A 27,626-nucleotide genomic window follows, 5' to 3' on the forward strand; every position below is an offset into this window, starting at 1 on the left:
AACGAAAACGAAAACCAGAAACGAACGAAATTTTGACAGGAACAGGAACAGAACCAGAAATACAAACAAAATAAAATGTTATAGTTCCGAACAGAATCGAAAATTTTAAATGGCCGATAACTGGTTAATAACATTATTTTATCGTTCCATTTAATATTTGAAATTTGCTGTCAACCAATCACGAATTCCAGCAGATTCCGGCAAATGAAAATATGACGCTGAAGCCAGCGAGTGAAATGTCCGCTCAGCTGTGAACTCATCATAGGAGAGTCTCAATGACAATGAACCACCTTCATGGCCGGATTAAGACCAAATTAGGCCTGATGACGCAGCACAAAAAGGGCCTTTTTTCTCGGCGTTGGTGCATGTGCATTCGGCACTCAAGCTGCGCCAGCATGCCTTTCCTGCCCAACTGAGGACCGCAGCTCTCCTTTGATTATTCCCAACTTTGAGAAGCTCTGCTCACCGGAGGCATTGGACATCATCATGCACAGATAGATGCGCTAACCATTTTCGACATTTGGAAATGTCTGAGAAAGATTCAGTGATGACAAAAGCTCGTACAAACTCTGCTGATTCGTTCACAGTCACCGGTTTCTGAGTGTATGAATGCAGCAAACTGTATCAGCTAATTTTGACCGATTAATAATCAGTTAAACGGTTTAAAAAGTCATTTATTTATTTTCAGTAAATTATCAAAATATTTAAAAAGGCTTGCTGCATGGTTATAATACGATACCCTTATATATATATATATATATATATATATATATATATATATATATATATATATATATATATATAGAGAGAGAGAGAGAGATTTTGAAAAAAGCTTGATTTACAAATACTCAAAACACACTGCACAAATGACTTAAAACAAAAACATACAGCAAGCACATTAAAGAAAAGAAAACACTATGGGATTATAAGAAAAAACCCAACACATCTTCGGATAATGTGCACAAAGCACCATGACTACACCAAATTTGTTCAAACGTTGAAAGATCATCCATGGCTCTATAAAAATTAAAGTCAATCAATACCCTCGATTTGACCAAAGTCAGAAAACACACATAAAGATCATTACCAGACCTTTGCAGAATCTTATTTTTCCGGCTAATATACACAGCCAGCTTTGCTTGTCCTAATATGAAATTCAACAATTGACAAACAAACCGTTTTTTTCTGGAAATACTTAAAACCCAAAATAAAAGTCTCAATTGAAAAATTTTCATTAAACCTACCAAACAATTCTTTTAGCTTCACAAATAAAGGCTGTAATCTAAAACAGTGCTTGAACGCGTGAAAAATAGTCTCTCTTTGGAGACAAAAAGGGCATCCAGGATCAACTTCTGGGTTCATCACGGAGATAAAAGAATTAACAGCAATGGCACCATGCAAAACTCGCCATTGTATATCACCTACCCTCTTTGACAATGGTGGCTTATACAAAGATCTCCATTCGGGTTTTACATCATTTTCCAAACTGAAAACAGAACGCCATGGTGTATCAATTCTGCTGACCAAAGACTTCTTGTTAAAAACCAAAACACAAGCTCTATACAGTTTTTTACCTTCACATGATAAGAAATCTAAAACCAAAGATTCATATGATCTTAAAAGAAAATTAAGGCCTATATTCTCATCAAGAATGGGTTGCAAGAATAAACAAGGAAAAGGATCCTCAGTATCAGGAACACTAACCCCTGCAAAGAAATCCCTCAACATGTGGTCTTCTTCAACTGTAAAACAGAGTTTTAACTTTGTTAAAAACTGTGCGAGCAAGCGGATAGATCTAATACCCAAACGCTTAGAAGTTGCCTCCACCTGCTCAAAGTGAGGCCCGGTTATAGTCAGTAAGTGTCCCAAAGTAAAAATCCTTGATTCCCGAAGAGAGGTGCTGAATCCTTGTAGGTTAAAACGAGCAGTAATATCCAAACGGGCCCCCAGAATCAAAGGCTCCAGTAATAACCAGTGAAGAGAGCAAAAATTCTCAGTCTGCCGGACCCGAAAAAAACTCCACACTTTGAAGAGATTTTGATAAAAAATAGGCAGTTCCGATAAATCCAACTTTGTAGGATCCATTAAAAAGAGTGATTTATCCAGTCCAAAACCTCCAACAGTACGCAGAATGGTGCAGCTAGCAGAGCACCAGCTACAGTTTGTTGAACCATCCAAAAATCTTTTTAAAAATTGTAAACGAAAAGCAGCAACTCTACTTTGTAAATGGATTAACCCTTGTCCACCTTCTTCTTTTTGGAGGTATAAAATACTCTGCGGAACCCAATGTAGTTTATCCCAATAAAAATTCACAAGAGTGGCTTGAACTACAGATAAAAACTGTGAAGAAGGGTCTACACAGGCCAATCTATGCCAAAGTGAGGAAGCAACTAGATTGTTGACAATAAGAGCCCATCCTCTGTAGGACATATTTGGAAGTAACCATTTCCATTTATCCAAACGCCCTTTTACTTTTTCCAATACCCCCTCCCAATGACCCAACAATAAAGCATTACTTTTTTGCCAGTTTACCTTAGCAGAAGACAATTTTCTAAAATCTTTGATTAAGTTAAGTAAAAAAAAATTACATCACTTTGTTCACAAATGAACACCACAACATCATCAGCATAAGCAGACAGGTGAATATTATTATTACAACCTGGTAGACACAAACCACTTAAATGTATTCTTATCTGTTGGAGAAGGGGGTCAATAGCCAAAGAGTACAACATTCCTGACAAGGAACAACCTTGTCTGACACCCCTAAGAACCCGAAAAGGAGCACATAAGCCACCATTTATTTTCAGTGCACTCTCAACATCACAATAGAGTACTTTGATCAGATTTATAATTTCTTTACAGAAACCAAAAGCAGCTAATGTGTTCCACAAATAAGAATGCTCAACTCGATCGAAAGCCTTCTCCTGATCCAGAGATAACAAGCCACAATCTAGATTTAACAATTTAGAAACATGAAAAATATCTTGAATTAATGAAACATTATCAAAAACAGATCTACCTGGGATACAATACGTCTGGTCTGGCTGGATGACCTGATCCAACACTCCAGCCAACCTATTAGCAAAAACCTTGGAAAGCAGTTTGTAGTCACTGCAAAGAAGCGAGACAGGGCGCCAGTTCTTAATGTCAGTAAGGTCTCCTTTTTTTGGAATAAGGGTGATAACTGCCCTCCGGCAACTCAGCGGCAGCCTACCCTCTAACAAGCTGGCACTGAGTACCTCAAGCAGATCCTCTCCCAGTTTCACCCAAAAAGCCTTATAAAAGTCATCTTGGAGGCAATCCACTCCTGGAGCCTTCCCAGACTCCATGCTTTGAAGAGCCTTAAAAAGTTCTCCCAGTGTCAACACTCCTGAAAGCTCCACATTAGCCTCCACAGAGACTTTAGGTAAGCTTTCAAAGAAGACACTTTCCACACAGCACCCTGAATCAAGCTCGCTTCTGTACAGATTTTGATAAAAAAGAACTGCTCTCCTCCGAATATCAGCAGGGTCAGATAACAAAACGCCATTTTCAGAACGCAGTGCATAAATAAAACGCCTCTGCCCATTCTTTTTTTCCAAGCTGAAGAAGTATTTGGATGGTGCATCCATCTGGTCAAGGCTTTGAAATCGTGAACGAACCAGAGCCCCCTGCGTTTTATACCCCAGTAGATCTGCTAACTGTGCTTTCTTCTTAGAGCAATCTTCCATGTGTCTTGTTTCACCAGTAGAGTGAGCTAAGTTCTGAGATTCAAGTATTTCTCTTTCCAAAAGTTCTAATGACCGAGCCAACTCCTTAGTGACATTGTGAGTGTACTGTTGTGTAAACTGCTTTATCTGGACCAAAATCCCACCATTGTTGTAATGAATGAAAAGAAGACTTCATTGTTTTATAGACTTCCCAAAAAGACTTGAATGATTCTTTTAAAAAATTATCATTTAGTAGTTTAATGTTAAAATGCCAATATGCACTTTTGGGTTTAATTGAGCTTAGAATATATTTACATTGCACCATACTGTGATCCGAAAAACTTACTGGTGTGATATAACACTTACTAAAAATGTTAAGATGAAAATTAAAGCTATAAAATCTATCCAGTCTGGCCAAAGAAATAACATTATCACGTGTGTGAACCCAAGTGTACTGCCTTCCACTGCCATTCAAAGATCTCCAGATATCACATAATTCATATTTTTTTATAATATGAATAAGACGGTTACGAGAAGATAAATGAGGCTAAATGTGATTCCTGTCTAAATTGAGCTCAGTACAATTAAAATCTCCACCTAGAAATAAAAAATCTTCAGTGCAACAATTTTGCAAAGTCGAGCACAATGTGTCTAAAAAAACCAATCGTTCAACTGCTAAAGCAGGAACATACACACAAATAAAGACAAACACATAATTTTCAAAAACTGCTCGAACTTTCAAGAGCCTACCTTTAACAATTTCATCAACTACGTAAGAAACAGGACTAAAATTCTTTGCAAATAAAATGGCCACTCCCCCACTGACAGAAGTATTATGGCTTAGCACAGCAGTGCCATCACACTCTCTTAACCAGTCAACAGCATTTTTCACATCAATATTTTTCTGTTTGATTACTTCATATATTGTTGTTCTTTTTCTGATATCTCTAGCACCATTGACATTCAAAGTGGCTAAATGCACTTCACTCATGACTAATAAGAAAGAAAAAAACAAACCAAAAAGCAAAGAAAAATTAGCATTCCTGCTGTTTACGTTAACCAGTGTCATTATTCAGGGCATTGTTAAGATTTCTCACGATTTTCTTTAATCGGTAGACTTCCTTGTTCGTGAAAGACCCCTCTGCCATTAAGCCCTTCGCTTTTTCCACAAACTGTTTTAAATCAGGAAAATATTCCTGCACTTGCACACCTCTTTTATTTTTAGTCGACCTGAGAAATAACTTTATGTCATCAAGCTCATAACTCCGTCCATCAAACTCGCATTGAGAAAGAGACACACTAGAGTCAGAAGACTCACCATCACTCTCAGTATCCTGCTCTTCATCTCTAGGCATTTCACTTTTTTTGCTTATTTTAGCATCAAGTACTTTGTCACTTTTCTTCCTTTTTTGGGGTATTTTAAAAATGGATTTCTCTTCTTCCGTTCTTACACAACTACTCTCCTCAGACATTTCTTGCAATGCAGCTGAATAATTTCCTGAAGCTCTATCATTTTGCTCATCACTACAGACTGTAGAGCCTTGTGACACACCTGCTAGATCCTTCACAACCGCATCCGAAAGCGTTTCAGTGTGACCCGAAACTGAAGGCGGTTGTGACGAGGTCGATCCAGTCGTGATCTCGCTGGCTAGACCTGTAGCCGTCACCAGCGCGCCTTCCCCCGGGGATTCCAGCGCCGCTGCACCGGCAACATCAGCCGCATCACCACTATCAGAATTCTCAATCACATTCCTTTCATTCGCTGCAAGTTTATCTGGACAGTTGCGAACTAAGTGGCCAAAACTGTTGCAAGAAAAACATTTCATCTTTGCAGTGGTGACAAAAACAACATAATCAAAGTCGTCGATCCGAAAATTAAGTGACATATCCAAATCAGCGTCATCCTTAATAATCATGTACACAAAACGCCTAAAGGAAACAATATGTTTCAACCGAGGAGACACACTGCTGATTGGGATTTTTTTGATCGGGGAAACTAATTTACCATACCGAGATAAAGCTTGGGTTAAAATATCATCGCTCACAAATGGTGGGACATTTGACAATGTAACTCGCTTAGCCGGTAGAGAAAGGGGCAAGACAGGGACAAGTTCACCACTTATAATTATTCCGTGCTCAACTATTTCATTAGCCTTATCAATACTATCAAGAAATACTACCATAGCACCATTCATTCTCAAGGCGGAAAGCACACTCTCGTGCCCAACCACCTATCCAATTGCCAAACAACAATCTTCCACGCTCACCGCGGACGCCACCTTTACACCGTGTCGCCGCGTAAGTGAGCTCAACGCCTGCATGCTTGGGGCCGACATGCTTCCTCAAAAGAGCTGATAGCACGCGGCCCGAGAAAAACTAAAAGAACCAACTGTAAACACGCCGTCAGGGATAGATATAGTAGAGAGAGGAAAAGAAAAGGGGGGAAAAAAAGTTTGACTCACAGCACACCACTCCGCCTCTACACGCTCACTATCACACCGGAAATGACAGTGACAGAGAGAGAGAGAGTGAGAGAGAGAGAGAAACTTTTTTTTATAGCCTATACGTTTTTTAGAGAAAATTTTTTTTTTTATTTAGAAATCGACATAATGCAGACACAAAATGTTTACAAACATTAGGCTATAATAAACACTAGGCTATTTTGGATAATCATTTGTCATTCAAATACATCGCGAATAAGGAAACTTTGATTTTGAGTTGAATGAGAGATCCACTGGTTTCAGTTTCATTTAGCCTAAATTAATTAGTTTTAGTTTGTCGTTAATATTGCTATAGCTTCTTATATTTTTAGTTCTTGTTCTTTTCTAAATACTATTAATTGAAATGATTTTGTTGTGGAGTGAGGGGAACTAATATAGCCTAGCGGAGCTTCTCAAATTTCCTGGAAGCTGAACAGTTTTCATTTGCTATATTAACCTCAAAATAATTCTTAGAATTAAATTTGCAGTCCAACTTTCGGACGCATATACAGCTTTACTTATTATACATTTACTATTATTCTATATTCTTTATATTAAATAACATTTTAGTATCCAGATACGTCGGGAACATGGAAACAGAGGTAGTCATTAGCTTCACCTTAAATTAATTTGTTTTTGGATTGACGTTTTTATAGCCTAAACTAATAACTGTTTTTATAATGTTTTTAAACATTTCGCTTTAGACTAAAGGTATTTTAGCCTTTATTATTTCGGAAGTAATAGGGCTAAAAAATTGCGACGTGACCCGCAACTTTTTTTTTCTTATCTTATCTTATAATGTTTTTTTTTCTTTTAACAATGTAAAAATACTTTGTCTTTAAAGTGTTGATAGATTTTTTTTATTTTTAAGTAGCTTACATTTGGCCAAAATCTAGAGATGATAATGCTGTAGCCTATTGGCTGTGACTAAGCATTAGATCTCTATTTTTTCCTTTTCTTTTTGACTAAAGAAAACGCTATACTTTATTATTATTATTAAGCAAATAATATTGTTTTTTAAAAAATAACGTTATTAACCAGTATTTCTTCCACCCGAACCGGTTTCGGGAACAGTAATAATATCAGAGGAACGCAGAAAAGAAGAGTGTACCGATTTCATTATTTATTTATTTTTTTCGTTTTCAAGCCCTGCTATTAATACTATGAAACAGGAAGTTGTTGTAACTCATCCATACAATGCCCAATCTACCTCAAACGTCTTCAAAGAGTCCTGGCCTGAACCTATCTAAAGGCAAATATTCAATTATAATTATAGCACCACCTGCTGGCAACAGGAAATATCTTGTTTCTCACTAACTTAAACATGCAATGTCTGATCTGCCCCAAACTTTACATGTTTGGTAAGCGTCCTGAGCTGAAGACATCTACATGCCAATATTCAGTTATAATCATAGCGCCACCTGTTGGCAGCAGGAAATTTGGCACAAATATTTACTTATTTTATAAGCATATTTCCTAACGTTCGCTGTTCCCCTATGGCCACCGAGTGGTGGTAAATCCAGCTGCGAGGGCCCTTTCATCGCTCCTTCCAGCTTTAATATTTCACTTGTGTCCTGATTGTTAAAGAAAAAAAAGAAAAACTCGACATTTGTGAATCTAAATACAAAGCTCACATTAAAGATCAAAAGTCAAAATATTGCCTTGCCTCTTGCCAGTCTATTGTACATTATTTGTCCCACCAGCTCATGTTTCATCCTTTAAGTGTTATTACTCTGCTTGTGTCTTGTGTGATGTTTTTTTTAATCATCAATTATGACTTGTTTCTTTCTCTGATACACAGAGCCAGATGTGATCAGGAATCTCAGTGTGGCCAATATCACAACATCATCTGTGTTTCTGACATGGGATAAAGCATTTGGAAATAGATCTTTCTTTAAACTTCACCGGACTGATGATAAAACAAATAAAACTACTAATAATACTTCCTATAATATCACTGATCTGACTGCTGGAGTCAATTACACATTCTGCATCAGTGCTGTGGCAGCAGATCAATCAACAGAAGGAGAAACTGTCTGCATCTCACAATTCACAAGTACGTAGAATTATAAATTTTTTTTTTTTTTTTGTTATATACAGTAGTAGTAACCAAGGCCATGCAACCCCCCCCCCCCCCCTTTTATAAACTGGTCACATCTTAATGATTAATTAAATGACACAAAATAATGGTCTTAAAAACTTTACAATTATTTCCTATTACTAACAATCATTATGATAAAATGGATATACAGGGTTTCAGGGCTTCTTTAAACCTAATTACAACAGAAATATTCTGTGAGCCATGTGCTTGAAGATGTTTATGACTTTACTCTTATCCACTGGGATGTCCCCTCTACATGTAACATTCAATAGAAATATGTTTAAATATTATTATTATTATTATTAATGTAGCTATTCTGTGAAATTCTGCTATTTTCTATTATTTGGTTAACATGTTTATGTGTGTCATTGAGAAGAGGGGAAGGTAAAGCAATGAGTCAAGTATTTTTCAATATTTTGCAATATAATTTAAATAATTATGTCTAACACAATTCTAGTCAAAATAGGAGATTATAAGAAAGTAAGGCCATGCCATTACAATAGCATTTCCAACATATATCTGCATACCTGTCAAAACTTGATACTGTGGAGAACCAGGGATGTTGGTCTCTTGAAGGTTTCTTATTCACTACACTTTCCCTAAAATAAGCCGGCAGTAATAAAAATCTGCCTCAGGCTTCACATGTTTGATTAGAGTCCTGGCTTGAAGACATCTATATGCTCATATTTGGTAATAGTTACTGCGCCATCTACTGGCATCAGGAAGTGTCATGTTTTACACTGTTATGCTTTATTAGCAACACAGTAAAATATGCCATTGTGTGCTAAACATGCTAGAGATATTCTCAGACATGTTAACAACACTTAATACGTGCTAAAGAATGCTATTAATACTATGAAACAGGAAGTTGTTGTAACTCATCTCTACAATGCCCAATCTACCTCAAACGTCTCACATTTTATAAGAGTCCTGGCCAGAACCTATCTAAAGGTAAACATTCAATTATAAATATAGCGACACCTGCTGGCAACAGGAAATATCCTGTTTCACACTAAGTTAAACACGCAATGTATGATCTGCCCCAAACTTTATATGTTTGGTAAGAGTCTTGAGCTGAAGACATCTACATGCCAATAGTCAGTTATAATCATAGCGCCACCTGTTGGCAGCAGGAAATTTGGCACAAATATTTACTTATTTTATAAGCATATTTCCTAACGTTCGCTGTTCTCCCATGGCCACCGGGTGGTGGTAAACCCAGCTGCAAAGGCCCTTTCATCGCTGCTTCCAGTTTTAATATTTCACTTGTGTCCTGATTGTTAAAGAAAAAAAAAAAAAAAAGAAAAACTTGACATTTGTGAATCTAAATACAAAGCTCACATTGAAGATCAAAAGTCAAAATACTGCCTTGGCCCTTGCCAGTCTATTGGACATTATTTGTCCCACCAGCTCATGTTTCATCCTTTAAGTGTTCTTACTTTGCTTGTGTCTTGTGTGATGTTTTTTTTAATCATCAATTATGACTTGTTTCTTTCTCTAATATACAGTGCCAGATGTGATCAGGAATCTCAGTGTGGCCAATATCACTACATCATCTGTGTTTCTGAAATGGGATGAAGCATTTGGAAATAGATCTTTCTTTAAACTTCACCGAACTGATGATAAAACAAATAAAACTACTAATAATACTTCCTATAACATCACTGATCTGACTGCTGGAGTCAATTACACATTCTGCATCAGTGCTGTGGCAGCAGATCAATCAACAGAAGGAGAAACTGTCTGCATCTCACAATTCACAAGTATGTAGAATTATAAAATCCCTTGCTATAAATTAGTAACAATGTAAAACTATAAAATGTCTGTTTTTTTTTTCCCTACAAAGTATGTTATAAGAATGATTCACATTCCCCCCTGTGTATTTATCAGGGCCCGAGCTCCACGATGGGAGGACCCTCTTTGAATTGCTCTGTTTCTATCTTCTTCTTCCTCATCTTCTTCTTTTCAGAAGAGAATCACATTTTTGAGAGCCTAAACATGCTCCAATCCTCACAAAACTTTGCACATGTGTCAGATCTGGCGAAAATGTACATCTGATGTAGGTTTCATAATTGGGTGTGGCAAAATGGCTCGATAGTGCCATCTGTAAAATTTCAATGGAGTGCGCCTCGAGCTACGTTTTACAAAATACATGCATGAAGTACATTAGTGTTACAGACCACAACCTAAAAAAGTGTCTTGGTCCAAAATCCAACAGGAAGTAAGTTTTTTTTTTTTTTTTTTCAATTTTTGCCATTTCCATGCCTCGTAGTTCGACAAACTCCTACAGTTTTAATCGGATCATCTTCAAATTTGGTGAATGTCATCATAAGTTATTTGTTACATGAAATGGCAAAGATCTTGAGTTTTCGTCAAGGTACATGTCCCTGACGGCCAGACAAAATTTGATGTTATGCCATGAAACAGGAAGTTGCCGTAACTCAGGCAAGCAATGTCCGATCTGCCCCAGACTTCACATGTTTGATAGGTGATCTTTTGTAAACAAACACCCATGCCCAAATTCAGGTATAGTCATAGCACCACGCTGAACCGCCCAGGGAGCGCAAGTTCATTCACTAGTTTAGCGACGGGCTTCTGTGAAGGGAAAAGCGCGCTTTGTGCGGGTGCAAAATAGGAATGACACATGCGTCGGTGTACAAAGTCAATTGCGCTGGGTGCAAGATAGGGCCCATAGTGTTTCTTGCGTAAAGAAAACACTGTACTTATTAAAACAACAAGCTCTTTACTGTTGCAAGACTTCAGCTGCTGCCAGGGTGCCAGGTTTTCACAACAAAACCTGCCCAATTGCTACTCACAAAATCTATCCCAATCGCGTTTAGAGGGGAGGCCCCCATTAAAAATCGCATTCCAGGTGGTAAATATAAATGTTTTTTTTGGTGAGGTTCCCTGGTAAATCTTACATTCCAGGTGTAAGGGAAACAGGTCAATTTAGCTCAAAAGGAATCATTTAAGATTTTAAAGGGAATTTGAACAGAATCACTGTTTCATGGCTGATCACTGAGATGCCCTGCGATTCACTGAACAAGCTGTTTAACATCAAATCTGCACTGGATATTAATATCTAAAGTATAGTGAACACACTATCAATAGAAAACACTATCAATTAGCACAGTAACAAGATCGGCAGTTTAAGGCATTAACTTGTAAGCACAAAACACAAGATAATTCTCTTTTCAATATGAATAAGGCTTTATTAGATAAATCTAAGACAGATAAACAAATCTAATACGTGAAATTGCATAGACATGAACAACCATCAATCACTTAATTAACCCTCGCATTGAGTTCCTCAATGAGGTTAAAATTATATTAGATACACCAGTACAAATCAGAGTCTGGAGGTACATTGCCTGTGTAAAGGTGTTCCCTTTGTTGTCATTGAAAGGGGGTTTCCTGATGTCACTGATTGGCTGGAAGTTCAGTAGTCACTGAAGTGACGCCTTGGGAAGCCCGTGGTTGGGCGTTGGCTGAAGACGCAGAGTTGTGTGGGCTGGTTGAAGTTGAACGGGCACTCGAGGTCAGACATCGGAGATTTGACGTTACAAAACTTAACTCAGAACACAAAACTCTCAAATGGAAAAGAAAAGAAGTAAAGTTTGGCTAGACTAGGTAGTGTTTCTTCTCATTGTGGCTAAGTAGCAGCAGGCGTGCAGGCTGAAGCACGCTGGAACCGCGCTGGAACCGCGCTCAAAGAATAGTGATGACTAAAAGCATGGCTAGAAGCAAAAGCTAGGAAGCAAAGGTACAAGCTAAAAGCAAACATGACTAATAGCAAAAGCTTAACAAAAGGTAGAGCTAAAAGCAAGATTTTATGGTGTCCTAAGTATTTAAACTGGCCTGTTGGCCACACCTCAAATGTTGTCTTGACCAATCAGATATTGTCTTGTATCGGGGGTATCATAAATTATATGTTATCTTATCAAGCATGTGGTCCGAATTTTCCCGCTCTTGCAGGGTATAATTTTGGACATGATTCCTATAACAAGAATATGATACATTTGACAAATCTTATGGTCAGGACTGTTTCAAGACTGTTTCAAGCAAGCAGATTAAATCACAAACATATTAAATATGATTATGAATCCTTAAGCTATCCTATAGTTATTAAAAGACATACACAATAAGTGATTATAAACATGATAGTCAAATGTCTGGGATACATATAAATGATAATGGAGTGAAGCGATGGACTGATATTCATTTATAAGTCTTTTTTTAGTTAATTTTGGTCCATATATATGTAGAAAAGACAGTTTCTGTGCCATTATCTGACATAGGGATGTTCTGTGGAGATCAGAGGTTAAAAGACACCCTTTAGGAACTTCAGTCTTGTTCTGCTAGGTGGGGGGGAAGTGTTCATTACTCTCATGGGTTTACATGTAATGCCCGGCGTTGCATCTCAATTACCTGCCCCAAATTTGAAAATCTCTTCTCCGAATTGAAATTGGAAATTGTCAATGTAATTGTAATAAATCTAGTGGTGTTAATGTTGAAAGCGGTTCTGTGAAAGAGTTGGTTGGTTGGTTATCTTGCTTCGGACTTGTGGCACGGAATGATTTATGATTTCCTGTTGCCTTTCTGAGGAATTTGGCCCGTGTTTCAAGTTTCTTTAATTTGTCTGATTTGGATCAGATCCGCTACACAGGAGGTTAATATCACATTGTTGAGGTTGCTTCAATCTGCATACTTACAACACTGCTGCTGTGGAACTTCAGTTCATACAATCCAGAGCCATTGTTGTTTCTCAATGGCTCTGATTCAATTGAGACATGAGGTTTTACTGACAGTTTGAGTGGATCCAACAAGATTTTAGTTACAAACTCTATTTAATGTTTCATTGGCTAAATATTTGTAAAACAGACAGAAGTACAGGGTGATTAATACCATTGAAAGAGAAAGTGTAAGGGGAAATGGGCATGTTCTCTGCACAGGTTAAGCCCTATCTGTGCACGTACTAGTGTAACTAGTAACACCATTCCCCTTCTGCCGGTCTCCATAACAGACAAAGAGCTGGTTTGAGGTCCTAAAGCTTTGTTTCCAATCTACGTAGCATCTCAAAGATCGGACGGGACAAAGCAAAGCTAGGGCTGGGTCTGCTTCCTCCAGGGGCAGCACTTGCAGGCTCACCCCAGTGGTCCCTGAAGGGAGTAGTGGGAACCTTGGGCACATAGTCAGGACGGGGCCTCAGGATTACCTGGGAGTCAGCCGGCCCAAAATCTAGGCATGAATTATTGACCAAAGATGTGTGCAGGTCCCCTACCCTCTTGATGGAGGCCAATACAAGCGGGAGTAGAGTTTTCATTGACAGAGACTTCAGCTCAACTCTCTGCAAACGCTCAAATGAGACTAGAGACAGGTCCCACAGGGTATCTGCCAATTACGGGCTGTCACAAGGAGCACCAGTTCCTGGAACCAAGACAGAGTGGTCCAGTAAGGCGCCACGAGCAGGACCTGCTCCTCATCCTTCCTGATCTTGCATCATGTCTGTGCATGAAGGCTCACTGGGGGAAACACTTATTTGTGAAGGCCCCTGTGGCCAGCTGTGTGCCAGTGCATCTTTGCTGAACAACTGGCAGTGAGAGGTTTCTGGAGAGGCAAACAGGTCTACCTGAGCAGCTCCGAAATGATTGCAGGTCAGAGTTTGTTAGAGGGAGGGGGAGTGGAAGGACCTTGGGATGCGGGAGCTGGTGGGTGGGGGGGCAAAAGAAGGGTGCCTCGGGTAAAAGAGAAGAGGCAAGTTCAGCTTCCTGACAGCCTGATGAATGAAGCTTTCATTCAGTCTGCTGTTCCTGGCCTGGAGACTCCGCAGTTTCCTCCCTGATGGCAGCAGACTATAAGAAGATGTGTGATGGGTGCAAAGGGCTTTATGGGTGAGACGGATTCCATACATTTCCTGGATGGAGGGGAGAGAGACACCAACTATCTTCTCAGCTGCTCTCACTATACGTTGACGTGAATTCTGGCGCCATACCACACAGTGATTCAGCTAGTCAGGATGCTTTTGATGGCGTGTCTGTAGAAGGTGCACATGATGGGGGTCAGGGCTCTGGCTCTTCTCAGTTTGCGGAGGAAGTAGAGAAGCTGCTGTACTTTCTTGGTCAGTGCTGCAGTGCTGTCAGTCCAGGAGAGGTCATCTTTGATGTGCACAACCAGGAACTTGGTGCTGCTCACTCTCTCCAGTCACACCATTGATAGTCAGATGAACATGTTGAGTGTGCACTCTTCTGAAGTCAACAACAATCTCCTTCATCTTCTCCACTTTCAGGGTGAGATTGGTGTCACTGCTCCACCCGGCCAGGTGGCTCACCTCGCTCCTGTAGTTTGTCTCATCTCTGTTGCTAATAAGACCCACTATAGTTGTGTCATCCGCAAACTTAATTAAGAGGTTGGAGTTGTGTGACGGTGTACAGTCATGTGTCAGCAGAGTGAAGAGGAGGGGGCTCAGCACACATCCTTGGGGGCCCCAGTGTTCAGTGTGATGGTGCTGGATGTGTTACTTCCAACCCGTAGTGCCTGAGGTCTTCCAGTCAGAAGTCCAACAGCCAGTTGCACAGCGAAGTGTTGAGCCCCAGTTGGACCAGTTTATGAATGAGCTGTTGAGGGATGAATGTGTTAAATGGTGAACTGAAGTCTATGAACAGTATTGATATGGTGCACTGCTAGCTATGTAAAGCACTTCATGAGATTAGGAGTAAGTGCAACTTGATGGTAGTCAGGTAGTCAGAAGCAGGATGGAGACGTATTCCTCAGGACTGGAATGATGGTTGTAGCTTTGAAGCATGTGGGGACAGCAGCCTGAGATGTTGGAATTATGGCGAAAGAAGGGGAGGAAGCAAGTGCAAGTCAATGGATATTAAATGAGGCAGTCAAACACAAGTAACATGAAACAGGATAACAAGGGGGTGAGGGTGAAGTCTGATGGTGATTCGGGGCATGACAATGCAGCAGGAGCATTGAGTGACAATGCAGCAGGAGAGCGTGACACAGGAACTGAGATGAGCGAGCCGTGGAGGTGAAAGGTATAATCTGTGGAAGGTGAGGAGTGGATGGGGTTCCAAAGACACAGACGATCCAACGACGAGAAGAACACAGAGAACAGGAATGAGAGACCAGGCATAAACACGGGGAACTGCAAACAATGCTCTGACAAACACTAGACGAAAGACAGGGCAATATGTAGGGAAGGGTAATGAGTAGCAGCTGGTGTAGACACACACAAACTCCACCTGTATAGTGCAAAGCCCAAGGCCATGGTTTACCAACCGTGACAGTACCCTCCCCTCCTACCTGTCGATTGTAATCATCAATCTGGGAGTGATCCAGTATGTCCTTAACAGGTACCCAACTGCTCTCCTCCGGACCATAAGCCTCCCAGTCTATCAAGTACTGGTATCCTCGCCCCCTCTGTCTCGAGTCCAGAATACGATTGACAGAATAGGTGGCCCTTACGAAAAATAACCATGGTTTTATTATAGTAAAACTGTAGTAACCCATGGTTTTTTGGCGTATTGACTGCCATTTGTAAAACCACAGATTTACTACAAATACCATGGTTAAACTATGGTTAATATAGAAAAACCATGGTTAATTTGTGGTTACCATGTTTTTTTGGTTTTATTTGTAGTAAAACCATGGTTAATTTTCGTAAGGGGGGTTCCCCATCTACGAGTTGTGGGGGTTGGGGAACTGGGGTGGGCGGGTTCATTTGTGTATAAAACACAGGTTTAATTTTGGAAGGCGGGATGAATCCTCCTGTACACCGGAGGTAGTTTGAGGCGGACTGTCACCAGACTAATAATCTTGGTGACAGGGAACAGGCCAATACATTTAGGAGCTAACTTATTAGAAACGGAACGGTGAATGTTGTTGGTAGAAAGCCGCATTTTTTGACCCACAACGTATACAGGAGGCTTAGACTGGTGGCGATCGGCCTTTGCCTTGGTGTGCCAACTTGAGAGTCTCGCCAGCTCTGGTCCATGTGTGGTGGCACGTTTGGACAAATGCGTGAGCGGAGGGGACTGCGACTTCAGATTCCAGAATAGGAAAAATAGGTGGCTGGTAACCTATGCTACACTCAAACGAGGAGAGGCCCGTGGCTGACACTGGTAGCGAGTTATGAGCGTACTCAACCATAGAGAGTTGTTGACTCCAGGAAGAAGGATTCTTAAAGACTAAACATCGTAACGTTCTTTCTAAATCTTGGTTGGCCCGCTCAGACTGACCGTTGCTCTGTGGATGGTAACCCGAAGACAGACTAACCATCGCTCCTAATAATTTACTAAACTCCTTCCAATATTTGGACACAAATTGGGATCCCCTTTAAGAAACCACATTTACCGGGAGGCCATGTAACCAAAAGACGTGATTAATTACAGTAACTGCTGTCTCCTTGGCTGAGGGTAATTTGGGCAAGGGAATGAAATGTGCCGGCTTCACATATGGGTCCACTACGGTCAAAACGACTGTCATGCCATTAGAGGTTGGGAGGGCGGTAACAAAATCTAGAGTAATGTGGGACCAGGGTATCGAAGGGACAGATAGCGGTTGAAGGAGCCCATCCGGAGGTCAGTTAGACGTCTTACCACTGGCACAAACTGAGCAGGCCAAAACAAAATTGTGAATGTCGCAAGCCATAAGTGGCCACCAGAATCGTTGCTTTTCTAAGCACTTGGTGTGGCTTATCCCTGGATAACAAGCGACATTGGACTAGTGACCCCACTGAATAACGTCGGACCGTAACTCCTCCGGGACGAACAACCGATTTGGTGGGCACTCGGGCCGAGGCATTACCCCTTCTAAGGCTGTTTTGACCTTTGATTCGACCTCCCATATGAGTGATGAGATGACTATACTCTCAGGTAAAATACAATCGGGAGTCACCGGGCATTCGGAAGGATCAAAAAGACGTGACAAAGAATCGGGTTTGACGTTTTTGGAACCCGGGCGGTATGATAGGGAAAAATCAAAACGAAAAAAGTGCCCACTGAGCCTGCCTGGAGTTGTGTCTTTTGGCAGTTCTAACATATTCTAAGTTCTTGTGATAGGTCCAGATGATGAAAGGTATCCTGACCCTTCCAACCAATGACGCCACTCATCCAATGCTAATTTGACGGCCAACAACTCTCTGTTACCAATGTCATAATTGTGTTCGGCAGGAGATAAACGATGTGAATAGAACACATCGCTTTGGGAAAGAACTGCACCTACTCCCACCTCTGAATCGTCAACCTCCACAACGAACTGATGTGTGGGATCAGGGGCTACTAAGATGGGAGCCGAAATGAAGCGGCTCTTGAGGTTGGAAAATACAGTTTCGGCTGTATATGACCACCTGAACGTAGTACTGGGGGAGGTCAAGGCGGTCAGAGATGAGACTAGTTGGCTGAAATTGCGAATAAAACGGCAATTAAAATTGGCAAACCCCAGAAACCGCTTTAGGGCCTTACGGGAATCTGGACTTGACCAATCTATCACAGCCTTAACCTTGTCAGGATCCATGATTATTTCCTCAGACGAGACAATGTAACCTAGGAAAGGAACAGACTGTGCATGAAATACGCATTTCTCCGCCTTGACAAAAAGCCCATTCTCTAGTAATCTCTGGAGCACTCGTCTGACGTGTTGCACATTTTCCTGGAGAGACGAGGAAAAAATCAGTATGTCATCCAGGTAAACATATATGAACTGATCTAACATGTCTCTGAACACATCATTAACGAGTGCTTGCAAAACCCCAGGCGAGTTGGAGAGCCAGAACGGCATCACTAAGTATTCAGAGTGCTCTCTAGGGATGTTAAAAGCGGTTTTCCACTCATCCCCCTTCCTAATGTGGACCAAATGATAATCGTAGCATAGATCCAGTTTTGTGAAGACGGATGCTCCCTGTAACCTCTCGAATGCTAAAGACATCAACAGCAAAGGATACGTATTCTTTACTGTAATGTTGTTCAACTTTTGGTAATCAATACAAGGTCGCAGAGAACCATCCTTCTTACCAACAAAAAAGAATCCCACCCCCGCTGGAGAAGAGGAAGTGCGGATGAAACTTGATACTAGAGAATAAGAAATATATTTCTCCATGAACTCCCTCTCCAGAATGGAAAGAGAGCAAAGCTTGCCTTTAGGCGGAGACTTACCTGGAACTAACTCTATGGCACAGCCATAGGGATGATGCGGAGGGAAAGAAGCAGCGCGGGACTTACTGAACATTTCCTTCAGACCCAGGTATTACATGGGCACATTTGACAGAACCGTAGCTTCCTGCTGAAGAACAGAAACAGACACAGCAGGACAAGCAGAAACCAGACAAGACTCATGAAAACGTTCACTCCACAAAGTGATGGTGTTGGAACCCCAATCCACTTGTGAGTTGTGTTTGACTAGCCAGGGGTGACCTAAGACAATGGGTGCCACAGGGGAGTCCATGAGGAGGAAGGGAAGGGTTTCGGTGTGGTTGCCGGAGGTGAGGATAGTTATGGGTCCTGTGATGTGGGTGATGTGAGGCAGTTCCTGGCCATTGAGTGTGCTGACGGTGATCTGGTGTGAAAGGGGAGTGATATGAAGTCTCAGGTGTTGAGCCAGACAGCAAGCAGTTTCGGCCCAGATCCGGCACACATGTGTATTACTATAATCACTATTATTCATTTTGTGACATGCTTTGGTAATGAACACACAAACTATGCCAATATATTAAACTGAATACAAAATCAGAGTTAAAACCCACAAATCATGTACCTATGCAATAAAAAAAACGTATTGCACTGATTTTTCAGAGCAAATCAATCAATAAAGAGTGAGTGTATAAGAGTCTATAAGAGTCTATAAGAGAAACCTAACAGATAGACACATGTAACTTAATCAAAATAATTTATTACAGATGTGTCAAAGAGCAGTACCACAGTTGTCCAAATGATGATACATTGCAGTTGCAGTCCTCTCTGGCAGAATATAAAAGTAGTGTTAGGAGAAGGGCATAATTTAAGTAGTTTATTTGCTGAAAATACTATCCCGATCTACTCAGTCAAGGCGCGCGTTTCTCATTCAAAACCTGCATCACCAGAAACACAGCATGTTGCAATCTATGACGAAACCAGCGAGGACCAATGAGCATTTGATATCGCTTCCGTAAAACTTGTAAAACTTCTTAACGGCACATTTTTAAATTGTTGCTATAGCTACAGAGGAAGGAGATACATATCACCAATGAATGGTTTAAATATGGATTTGTTCCTCACACACACACACGCATTGCAGTTGCAGAGCACATCCCCAAGTCCTTCCACTGCCCCCCCCCCACTAACAACTGTGACCTGCACCAGACACTTTGTGCAGCAATGTTTTGCTCACTACCTCATTCAATTTCCTCTTCAGTCGGTTTTAATAAAGAATTGCCCTCTGAGCTTTTTGTCACTTTAAATCAGTCTGAATAAGCTCTTTTGCAATACAATAATTGTATCTGCACTGTTTGTTTACTTCACTGGTTTGCACTCTAACTTCCATGTGCCTTGTGCTGCTTTATTTAATTGTATATTATTTTTATTTCTTTTAACATAACCTTATATGTATAGTTGTATTTCATATTTAATTTGTATTTTTATGCTCTACTGTTAGTGTTATCTGTATGCACTAAGGGTCTGAGAGTAACACAATTTCAATTATCTGTATGTATGTGCTGTACATGTGGAAGAATTGACAATAAAGCAGATTTGCTTTGACTTGGGGGCTTGTAGTCCGTACTGGTCTGTATCCTTTGCCACAGGCTCTGAATGTCTCTGCTGTCACTGAATTGATAGGCTATCCTCCTAGAGTATTGTTTCTTAACTTATCTGATGCCGCTGGATAGGTTGCCCCTACTGTCCTCAGGCCCACCTCATCTCCAGCTCTGAAGGCAGCCTTACGAGCCTTCAGGAGTCTGTAGACCTCCCCTGTCATCCACAGCTTCTGGCTGGACTGTACAGAAATGGTCTTTGTTACTGTTACATCAACAATACACTTGGTGATGTAGACAGTGACAGTCTGAAAATACTCTTAGAGAAAAGCATCTGGCTGGGCTTTCTGCTGCTCACTGAAGTGCTGATACAGTTAATTTAGTGCCTCGTCCCTGTTACTGTTGTTGGAGCTGGGAGGGATGTATACAGCAACGTGTATGTATTGCTTTGAATAGCACAGTCCAGAACACTGTTGCTGAGCCATGTTTCTGTCAACACAAAAACACAACAGTCTGTTACAATCCTCTGAGGTGAGCTTGGTTTTTGGATGTAACCCAGTTTATTGTCCAAAGAGTGTAAGTTAGCCAGTACGATGGTGGGGATAGCTGGTTTGTGTGGGTTAACTGTTAGCATAGCCCGGACACCTCCTCACTTAACCCTCTTATGCTTCCTCTCACCCTGCTTATGGAACCTCCATTGTGGGTGAGATGCTCTTCCACATGCTCAGAGTTTAACTCTAAAAATGTGGTTCTGCTGGCATAGAGTAGAAACTCATGACTGTATGCGCACTTAAGGACAGGTAGATGCGATGAAGACATACAAAAACATTGCAACTCAAAAGACAAAAAACACAAAAACACCATTCTGATGGGAGATAGAGAAGCCGTTGCCTGTGGGAGCGCTGCCATCTTTGCATCACAGAAGAATGATTGTGGTCCAGTGTTGGTCTGTCCGCGAATCTCTATGCTCTCTTGCGACCCAGAGATGGAGAAAACTGCTCTCCTGCTGAGATTTTTGGAAACCAGATTCTCCACCTGACCCTCCTCCAGGGCAGGAAGAGTTGCATCCCTATCTCTTTGGGTCATCTGTTATGAGGCCTCTTGCTCTTCCTCTCACCACCCGGTTGACAGGGGCCTGGACAGGCGGGACGTCCTGCCCAGCGCCACTGTGCCACTTGCTTGAGGCTGCTGAGGAAGCGGCACTTAGGTGGAGGTGGACGCAGCGGGCCACCCTACTCTATGAGCAGGTCGGGGAGCTGAAGTTCGGACCGCCTCAGTCTGCTTTCCAGCCAAGAATTGCTTGGCCATGTCATTTACTAATTTTTATCATAGCTGCTGTAACTTCAGTGTTTATATCTGGACTAATTTTATCCCTATACTTTTGTTATTATTTGATGTTTGTAACAGAGAAATATAAATATTGTGGTTGAAATCACTGTTAGTAAAGCTGTTTCAAACATGCTTACATGACGCTGCTTTCTCTGGTTCAGCGGCGGCCTGAAAGCAAGTTTAAATATTGTGGTGTGATTATAATTTTAAAGGTTTACTAGCCATACTGGAATCATTGAAATTCAGGAATAAGACTGCATGTGTTTGAAATAAGATTTGAATGATTAATTGTGCATTCATATTGCCCTATAGCCTTTAGGCTATGTTTCTTTTTATGTCATATTTGTACCGGACCTCAGAATAAACCAGCTCTTCTCTCCCCACACAGAGCCAGATGTGATCAAGAAACTCAGAGTGACGAATATCACAACATCATCTGGGTTTCTGACATGGGATGAACCAGTTGGAAATAGATCTTTTTTTAAACTTAAGTGGACTGATGATAAAACAAACAGAAATTCGTCAACTTCTAACACTTTTTATCACATCACTGATCTAACTGCTGGAGTCAATAACACATTCTGTATCACTGCTGTGGCAGCAGATCAATCAACAGAAGGAGAAACTGTCTGCATCTCAAACTATACCAGTACGTAAAACAACAAAATATATATGTTTGTGCTACATAGTACATTATCAGAATTATGCCTTTCCCATTTTTTTTATCTGTTATTCATCTGTCCCACCAGTTCACATTTCCCCTGTATGTATTTATATTACACTTGTGTCCTGATTGTTCCGAAAAAGAAAAGAAACTGACATTTGTGAATTGCTATTCTCTTCTGTACACAGAGCCAAATGTGATCAAGAATATCATGACTAAAATCACATCATCATCTGTGTTTCTGATATGGGATGAGCCAGTTGGAAATAGATCTTTCTTTAAACTTCACCGGACTGATGATAAAACAAATAAAACTACTAATAACACTTCCTATAACATCACTGATCTGACTGCTGGAGTCAATTACACATTCTGCATCAGTGCTGTGGCAGCAGATCAAACAACAGAAGGAGAAACTGTCTGCATATCACAATTTACAAGTATGCAAACTTATAAATACATGTTTGTACTACACATCTTATAATCCAAAGAAAAGAACAGAACTTGGGGTATAAATACAGAGGGCAAATGAGGTCAAAAAACAAGGAACAGGCAGGGCTAATCAATTACGAAATGAGCAACAAACAAATGAGAACATTCTCATAAACCTAGAAACCAACAAAGCACAAAAATACAAAAATATATGAAGGTGGACACTGGGATCAACTGAATGAAAAAATCTAAAAATTCAGAGTCTCTGAACTCAAAATAGGAATAAACATGATATTGATTTCAATAAATCAGAATGCAGTGGAAAAGTTCCTTTATTTCAGTAATCCAACTCAAATTGTGAAACTTGTGTGTTAAATAAATTCAATGCACACAGACTGAAGTACTTTAAGTCTTTGGTTCTTTTAATTGTGATGATTTGGCTCACATTTAACAAAAACCCACCAATTCACTATATCAAGAAATTAGAATATGGTGACATGTCAATAGGCTAATCACCACAAAACACCTAAAAATGTTTACTGAGCCTTCCAAATGGTCTCTAAGTTTGGTCCACTAGGCTACACAATCATGGGGAAGACTGTTGATCTGACAGTCTAGAAGACAATAATTTACACTTTTCACAAGGAGGGTAAGCCACAAACATTCATTGCCAATGAAGCTGTCTGTTCACAGAGTGATGTATTCAAGTGTAGCATGGAGTCACAGACGTTCAGATCCATATGCAGTGGTTAAATAAAGAGAATGGTCAGACAGGAAGTAATGAACAACTGAACCTATGATGCCACATGGACTACTTTGAAGATGCTTTTATTACCTTTCTAGACATGGACAGTATACCGTACATACATTTTCAATGGAGGGACAGAAAGCTCTCGGACTAAATCTAAAATATCTTAAACTGTGTTCTGAAGGTGAACTTATGGGTTTTAATATTTGGGTGAACTAACCCTTTAACATGGGGAACAGGAGCCCTTCCTGGGACTAACATGGTGAACAGGGGCCCTTCCTGGGCCCAACATGTGGAAACAGGGGCCCTTCCTGGGCCTAACATGGGGGAAGCAGGGGCCCGCCGTGGGCCTAACATGGGGAAACAGGGGCCCGCCATGTGCTCAACTTGGGAACAGGGGCCCACCATGGGCTTAACTCGGGAAACAGGAGCCCGCCATGAGCTTAACTTGGGAATAAGGGGGCCTTCCTGGGCCTAACAAGGGGAACAGGAGCCCTTCCTGGGACTAACATGGTGAACAGGGGCCCTTCCTGGGCCCAACATGGGGAAACAGGGGCCCTTCCTGGGCTAACATGGGGGAAGCAGGGGCCCGCCATGTGTTCAACTTGGGAACAGGGGCCCACCATGGGCTTAACTCAGGAAAAAAGAGCCTGCCATGGGCTTAACTCGGGAATAAGGGGGCCTCCCTGGGCTTAACTCAGGAACAGGGGCCCACCGTCGTCTTATCTCAGGAACAGGTGCCCACTGTGGCGGAGCAGGTGGAGCTGGAGCCACCAGGGTGGAGCAGGTGGAGTTGGAGCTCACAAGGGTGGAGCTGAAGACCACCACAGCCGAGCAGATGAGACAGAAGCCCACCAGGGCGGAGCAGAGGACCACCACAGCCAAGCAGATGAGACAGAAGCCCACCAGGGCAGAGCAGAGGACCACCAGAGCCGAGCAGATGAGATAGAAGCCCACCAGGGTGGAGCAGAGGGCCACCACTGCCGAGTCGATGGCACAGGAGAGCAAGTCTGGTTAGGTGGAACTGGAACAGATAACATAAGTAGATTAATGATGACCTCTGTGGGCAAAACAATGCAGGTAGAAAGTTCATAGACGGCCTCCTTAGCCCTGATAGGGCAGGCAATGAGTTTATAGACAGCCTCCTTAGATGTGACAGAGCAGGACGAGAGTTCATGGATGGCCTCCGTGGCTGTGACAGGACAGGCGGTGAGTTGGTGGATGGTCTCTGTGGCCGTGACATGACAGGATGAGAGTTCATGGATGGATACTACTGACACCTCCAAAGGTTCTGCAGCAGTTGCCGCCACCTCTTGAAGTTCCACAGCAGTTACAGTCTCCATGGCAGCAACACAACAGGCTGAGAGAACACTGCTGGGTGCAACAGACATGATGTGACATGGCTCTTGAAGTTCAGCGGAGACATGATGAGGCTCTGGAAGTTCAGCTGAGACGTGATGAAGTTCTGGAAGATCGGAAGTGATTTGACTGGGCTCATAAAGATCAACTTTGATTTGACCTTGTTCACGAAGATCAACTGTGACTTGACTTTGCTATTGAAGATCAATAGTGGCTTGACTTGAGTCATATAGTTTAACTGTAGTTTTACTTGACACATGAGGTTTAATGGTGACTTGACCTGACTCCAGACAGTCAGCGGTGTCTTGACTGGAACCTGATTCTGGAAGATCGATGGGGTCCTGACTTGACTCTGGAAGATCGATGGGGACCTGACATGACTCTGGAAGATCAATGGGGGCCTGACTTGTTTGTGTAAGATCAACGGGGGCCTTACTTGACTCTGGAAGATCAACGGGGGCCTGACTTTACCCTGGAAGATCAACAGGGTCCTGACCTGACCCTAGAAGATCAACGGGGACCAGACTTGACTCTGGAAGATCAACTGTGGCTGCCGGCCATCTTGTGCACTGGGGCTGAGCTCGCAGCAATCTTATGTAGTGGCGCTAGGCTGGCGGCCATCTTGTGCAGTGGCGCTGGGCTGGTGGCATTTTTTGCAGTGGCACTGGGCTGGTGGCCATCTTCTACAGTGGCGCCGGGCTGGGGGCCATCTTGTGCAGTGGCTCTGGAGTGACAGACATGACAGGATGAGTCTCAGGAGCAGCGGCCATTTTGTGAACAGCCTCAGGGTTGGCACTCTTCTTGAGAAGAGACTTTGGGGCTTTAAAGTCCTCTGCCTCTCTCACAGTGAAATGAGAACCAAATAAACAAAAGAGCAAAGTGCATTATGTCTCTTAAACTACAGATAAATTCCCCTCCAGGTAACATTGATTTACTTGGTTCACTGAGTCCAAAACGGAACAAGTCTTTAAACAAAACTTCATCATGAAATGGTACTTGATAAGACAAGTCCACAGAACCGGTGAACATACTCCTCAACAGATAGGCCTCCTTGACGAAGACGTAATAGCTGGTCTACTGGGTCCATGGTTGTGCTGGGTAGCTGAAACGCTGACATAGGGATGGGAACAGATATTTCGGAAATGAGAGGATACCGGGCTGCTGTATCATGGTATGGCAAAGTCTTGTGTATCATGGAGTCAGAGACGTTCGGATCCATATGCAGTGGTTTGATAAAGAGGTAATGGTAAGACAGGCAGTAATCAGAGCACAGTGTCAAGTATGTAAGGGATATCCAGAATCCATAACAGTAACAAGCAGAGGTCGGGGCAGGCAGCAGAGAATCACAGTCGGTATAAACAATCCAAGATCAGACACGAAAGGAACAAACACAGGGCAAACGCTAGGAAATGCCAGACAGAACTAAACAAGACTTCGCCCTTGAGAGTCCAAACACAGTTTATATAAGGGAGGTGTAATGGGGAACACCTGGTGGTTATTAGCCCTAAGCACGGGATTATGGGAAATGGAGTTGGGAAAAGAAATACAAGAATGCTGGAGTCCTGAGTGTAGTGCCCTCTGTTGGAGTCCATGGGCACTCCAGCTGATGATCGTGACACCAAGCATGTTAAAAGAAAGTTAAGTGGAAGGAAAAAGTGTGGAGAAAAAAGATGCAGCCTTATGAGGATTGTCAAGAAAAATTGATTCAAGAATTTGAGTGAACTTCACAAGGAATGGACTGGAGCTAGGGTCAAGGCATCAAGAGCCACCACACCCATGTCAAGGAATTTGGCTACAGTTGTCGTATTCCTCTTGTTAAGCCACTCCTGAGGCTTCTTACCTGGGCTAAGGAGAAGAAGAACTGGACTGTTGCCCAGTGGTCCAAAGTCCTCTTTTCAGATGAGAGCAAGTTTTGTATTTGATTTGTAAACAAAGATCCTGAAGGAAGAGTGGAGAAGCTCATAGCCCAAATTTCTTGAAGTCCTGTGTTAAGTTTCCACAGTCTGTGATGATTTGGGGTGCAGTGTCATCTGCTGGTGTTGATCTATTGTGTTTTTGTAAACGAAAGTCACTGCACCCATTTACCAACACATTTTGGAGCACTTCATGCCTCTTCTGCTGACCAGCCTTTTGAAGATGCTGATTTCATTTTCCAGCAGGATTTGGCACCTGCCCATGCTGACAAAAGCACCAAAATTTGGTTAAAAAATCCATGGTGTTGGTGTGCTTGACTGGCCAACAAACTCACCAGACCTGAACCCCATGGAGAATCTATGGGGTATTGTCAAGAGGAAAATGAGAAACAAGAGACCAAACAATCCAGATGAGCTAAAAGCCACTGTCAAAGAAATCTGGGATTCCATACCTCCTCAGCAGTGCCACAAACTGATCACCTCCATGCCTCGCCACATTGAGGCAGTAATTAAAGCAAAAGGAGCCCCTACCAAGTATCGAGTACATGTACAGTGAATGAACATACTTTCCAGAAGGCTAACAGTTCACAAAAAATGTTTTTTTTTTTTTTTTTTTTTTGGTCTTATGAAGTATTCTAATTTGCGGAGGTAGAGAATTGGTGGGTTTTTGTTAAATGTGAGCCAAAATCTTCACAATTAAAAGAACCAAAGACTTAAACTACTTAAGTCTGTGTGCATTGAATTTAATACAAAAGTTTCACAATTTGAGTTGAATTACTAAAATAAACTTTACCACAACATTCTAATTTATTGAGAAGCACCCGCATGTTTTTCAAGTAATTTGTAAAAGCACTAGAGTTATTCCCACTTCAACCATGCTTTTATGCTGCTTTTTCTTTTTAGTAGAAATTTCATACAAAGCTCATGTTAAAAGGTTAGTTCACCCAAAAATGAAAATGATATCATTAATAACTCACTCTTATGCTGTTCAAACATGTAAAACCTCCTTTTATCTTCGGAACACAGTTTAAGATATTTTAGATTTAGTCCAAGAGCTCTCAGTCCCTCCATTGAAGCTGTGTGTACGGTATACTGTCCATGTCCAGAAAGGTAGGAAAAACATCATCAAAGTAGTCCATGTGACATCAGAGGGTCCGTTGGATTTTTTTGAAGCATCGGAAAT

The 27,626-nt window shown here is 41.5% G+C and overlaps 1 protein-coding gene across 7 annotated transcripts in view; it reads left to right on the top strand.

The window, feature by feature from the left end:
* The window catches only part of LOC113043576 (receptor-type tyrosine-protein phosphatase eta), a 236,704-nt gene that overhangs the window by 186,654 nt on the left and 22,424 nt on the right, over positions 1-27,626 (top strand). For 6 of the 7 annotated variants that reach the window (XM_026203048.1, XM_026203051.1, XM_026203049.1 and 3 more), the window contains 4 exons: positions 7,971-8,225; positions 9,779-10,033; positions 21,716-21,976; positions 22,180-22,431. In XM_026203048.1, the coding sequence (XP_026058833.1) occupies positions 7,971-8,225; positions 9,779-10,033; positions 21,716-21,976; positions 22,180-22,431 (1,023 nt within the window). The remainder of the gene's footprint in view (positions 1-7,970; positions 8,226-9,778; positions 10,034-21,715; positions 21,977-22,179; positions 22,432-27,626) is intronic. The other variant, XM_026203056.1, reaches the window with a different exon arrangement.

The sequence above is a fragment of the Carassius auratus genome, chromosome 25 (assembly GCF_003368295.1).
Source record: "Carassius auratus strain Wakin chromosome 25, ASM336829v1, whole genome shotgun sequence".
In the NCBI taxonomy this organism is placed as follows: domain Eukaryota; kingdom Metazoa; phylum Chordata; class Actinopteri; order Cypriniformes; family Cyprinidae; genus Carassius; species Carassius auratus.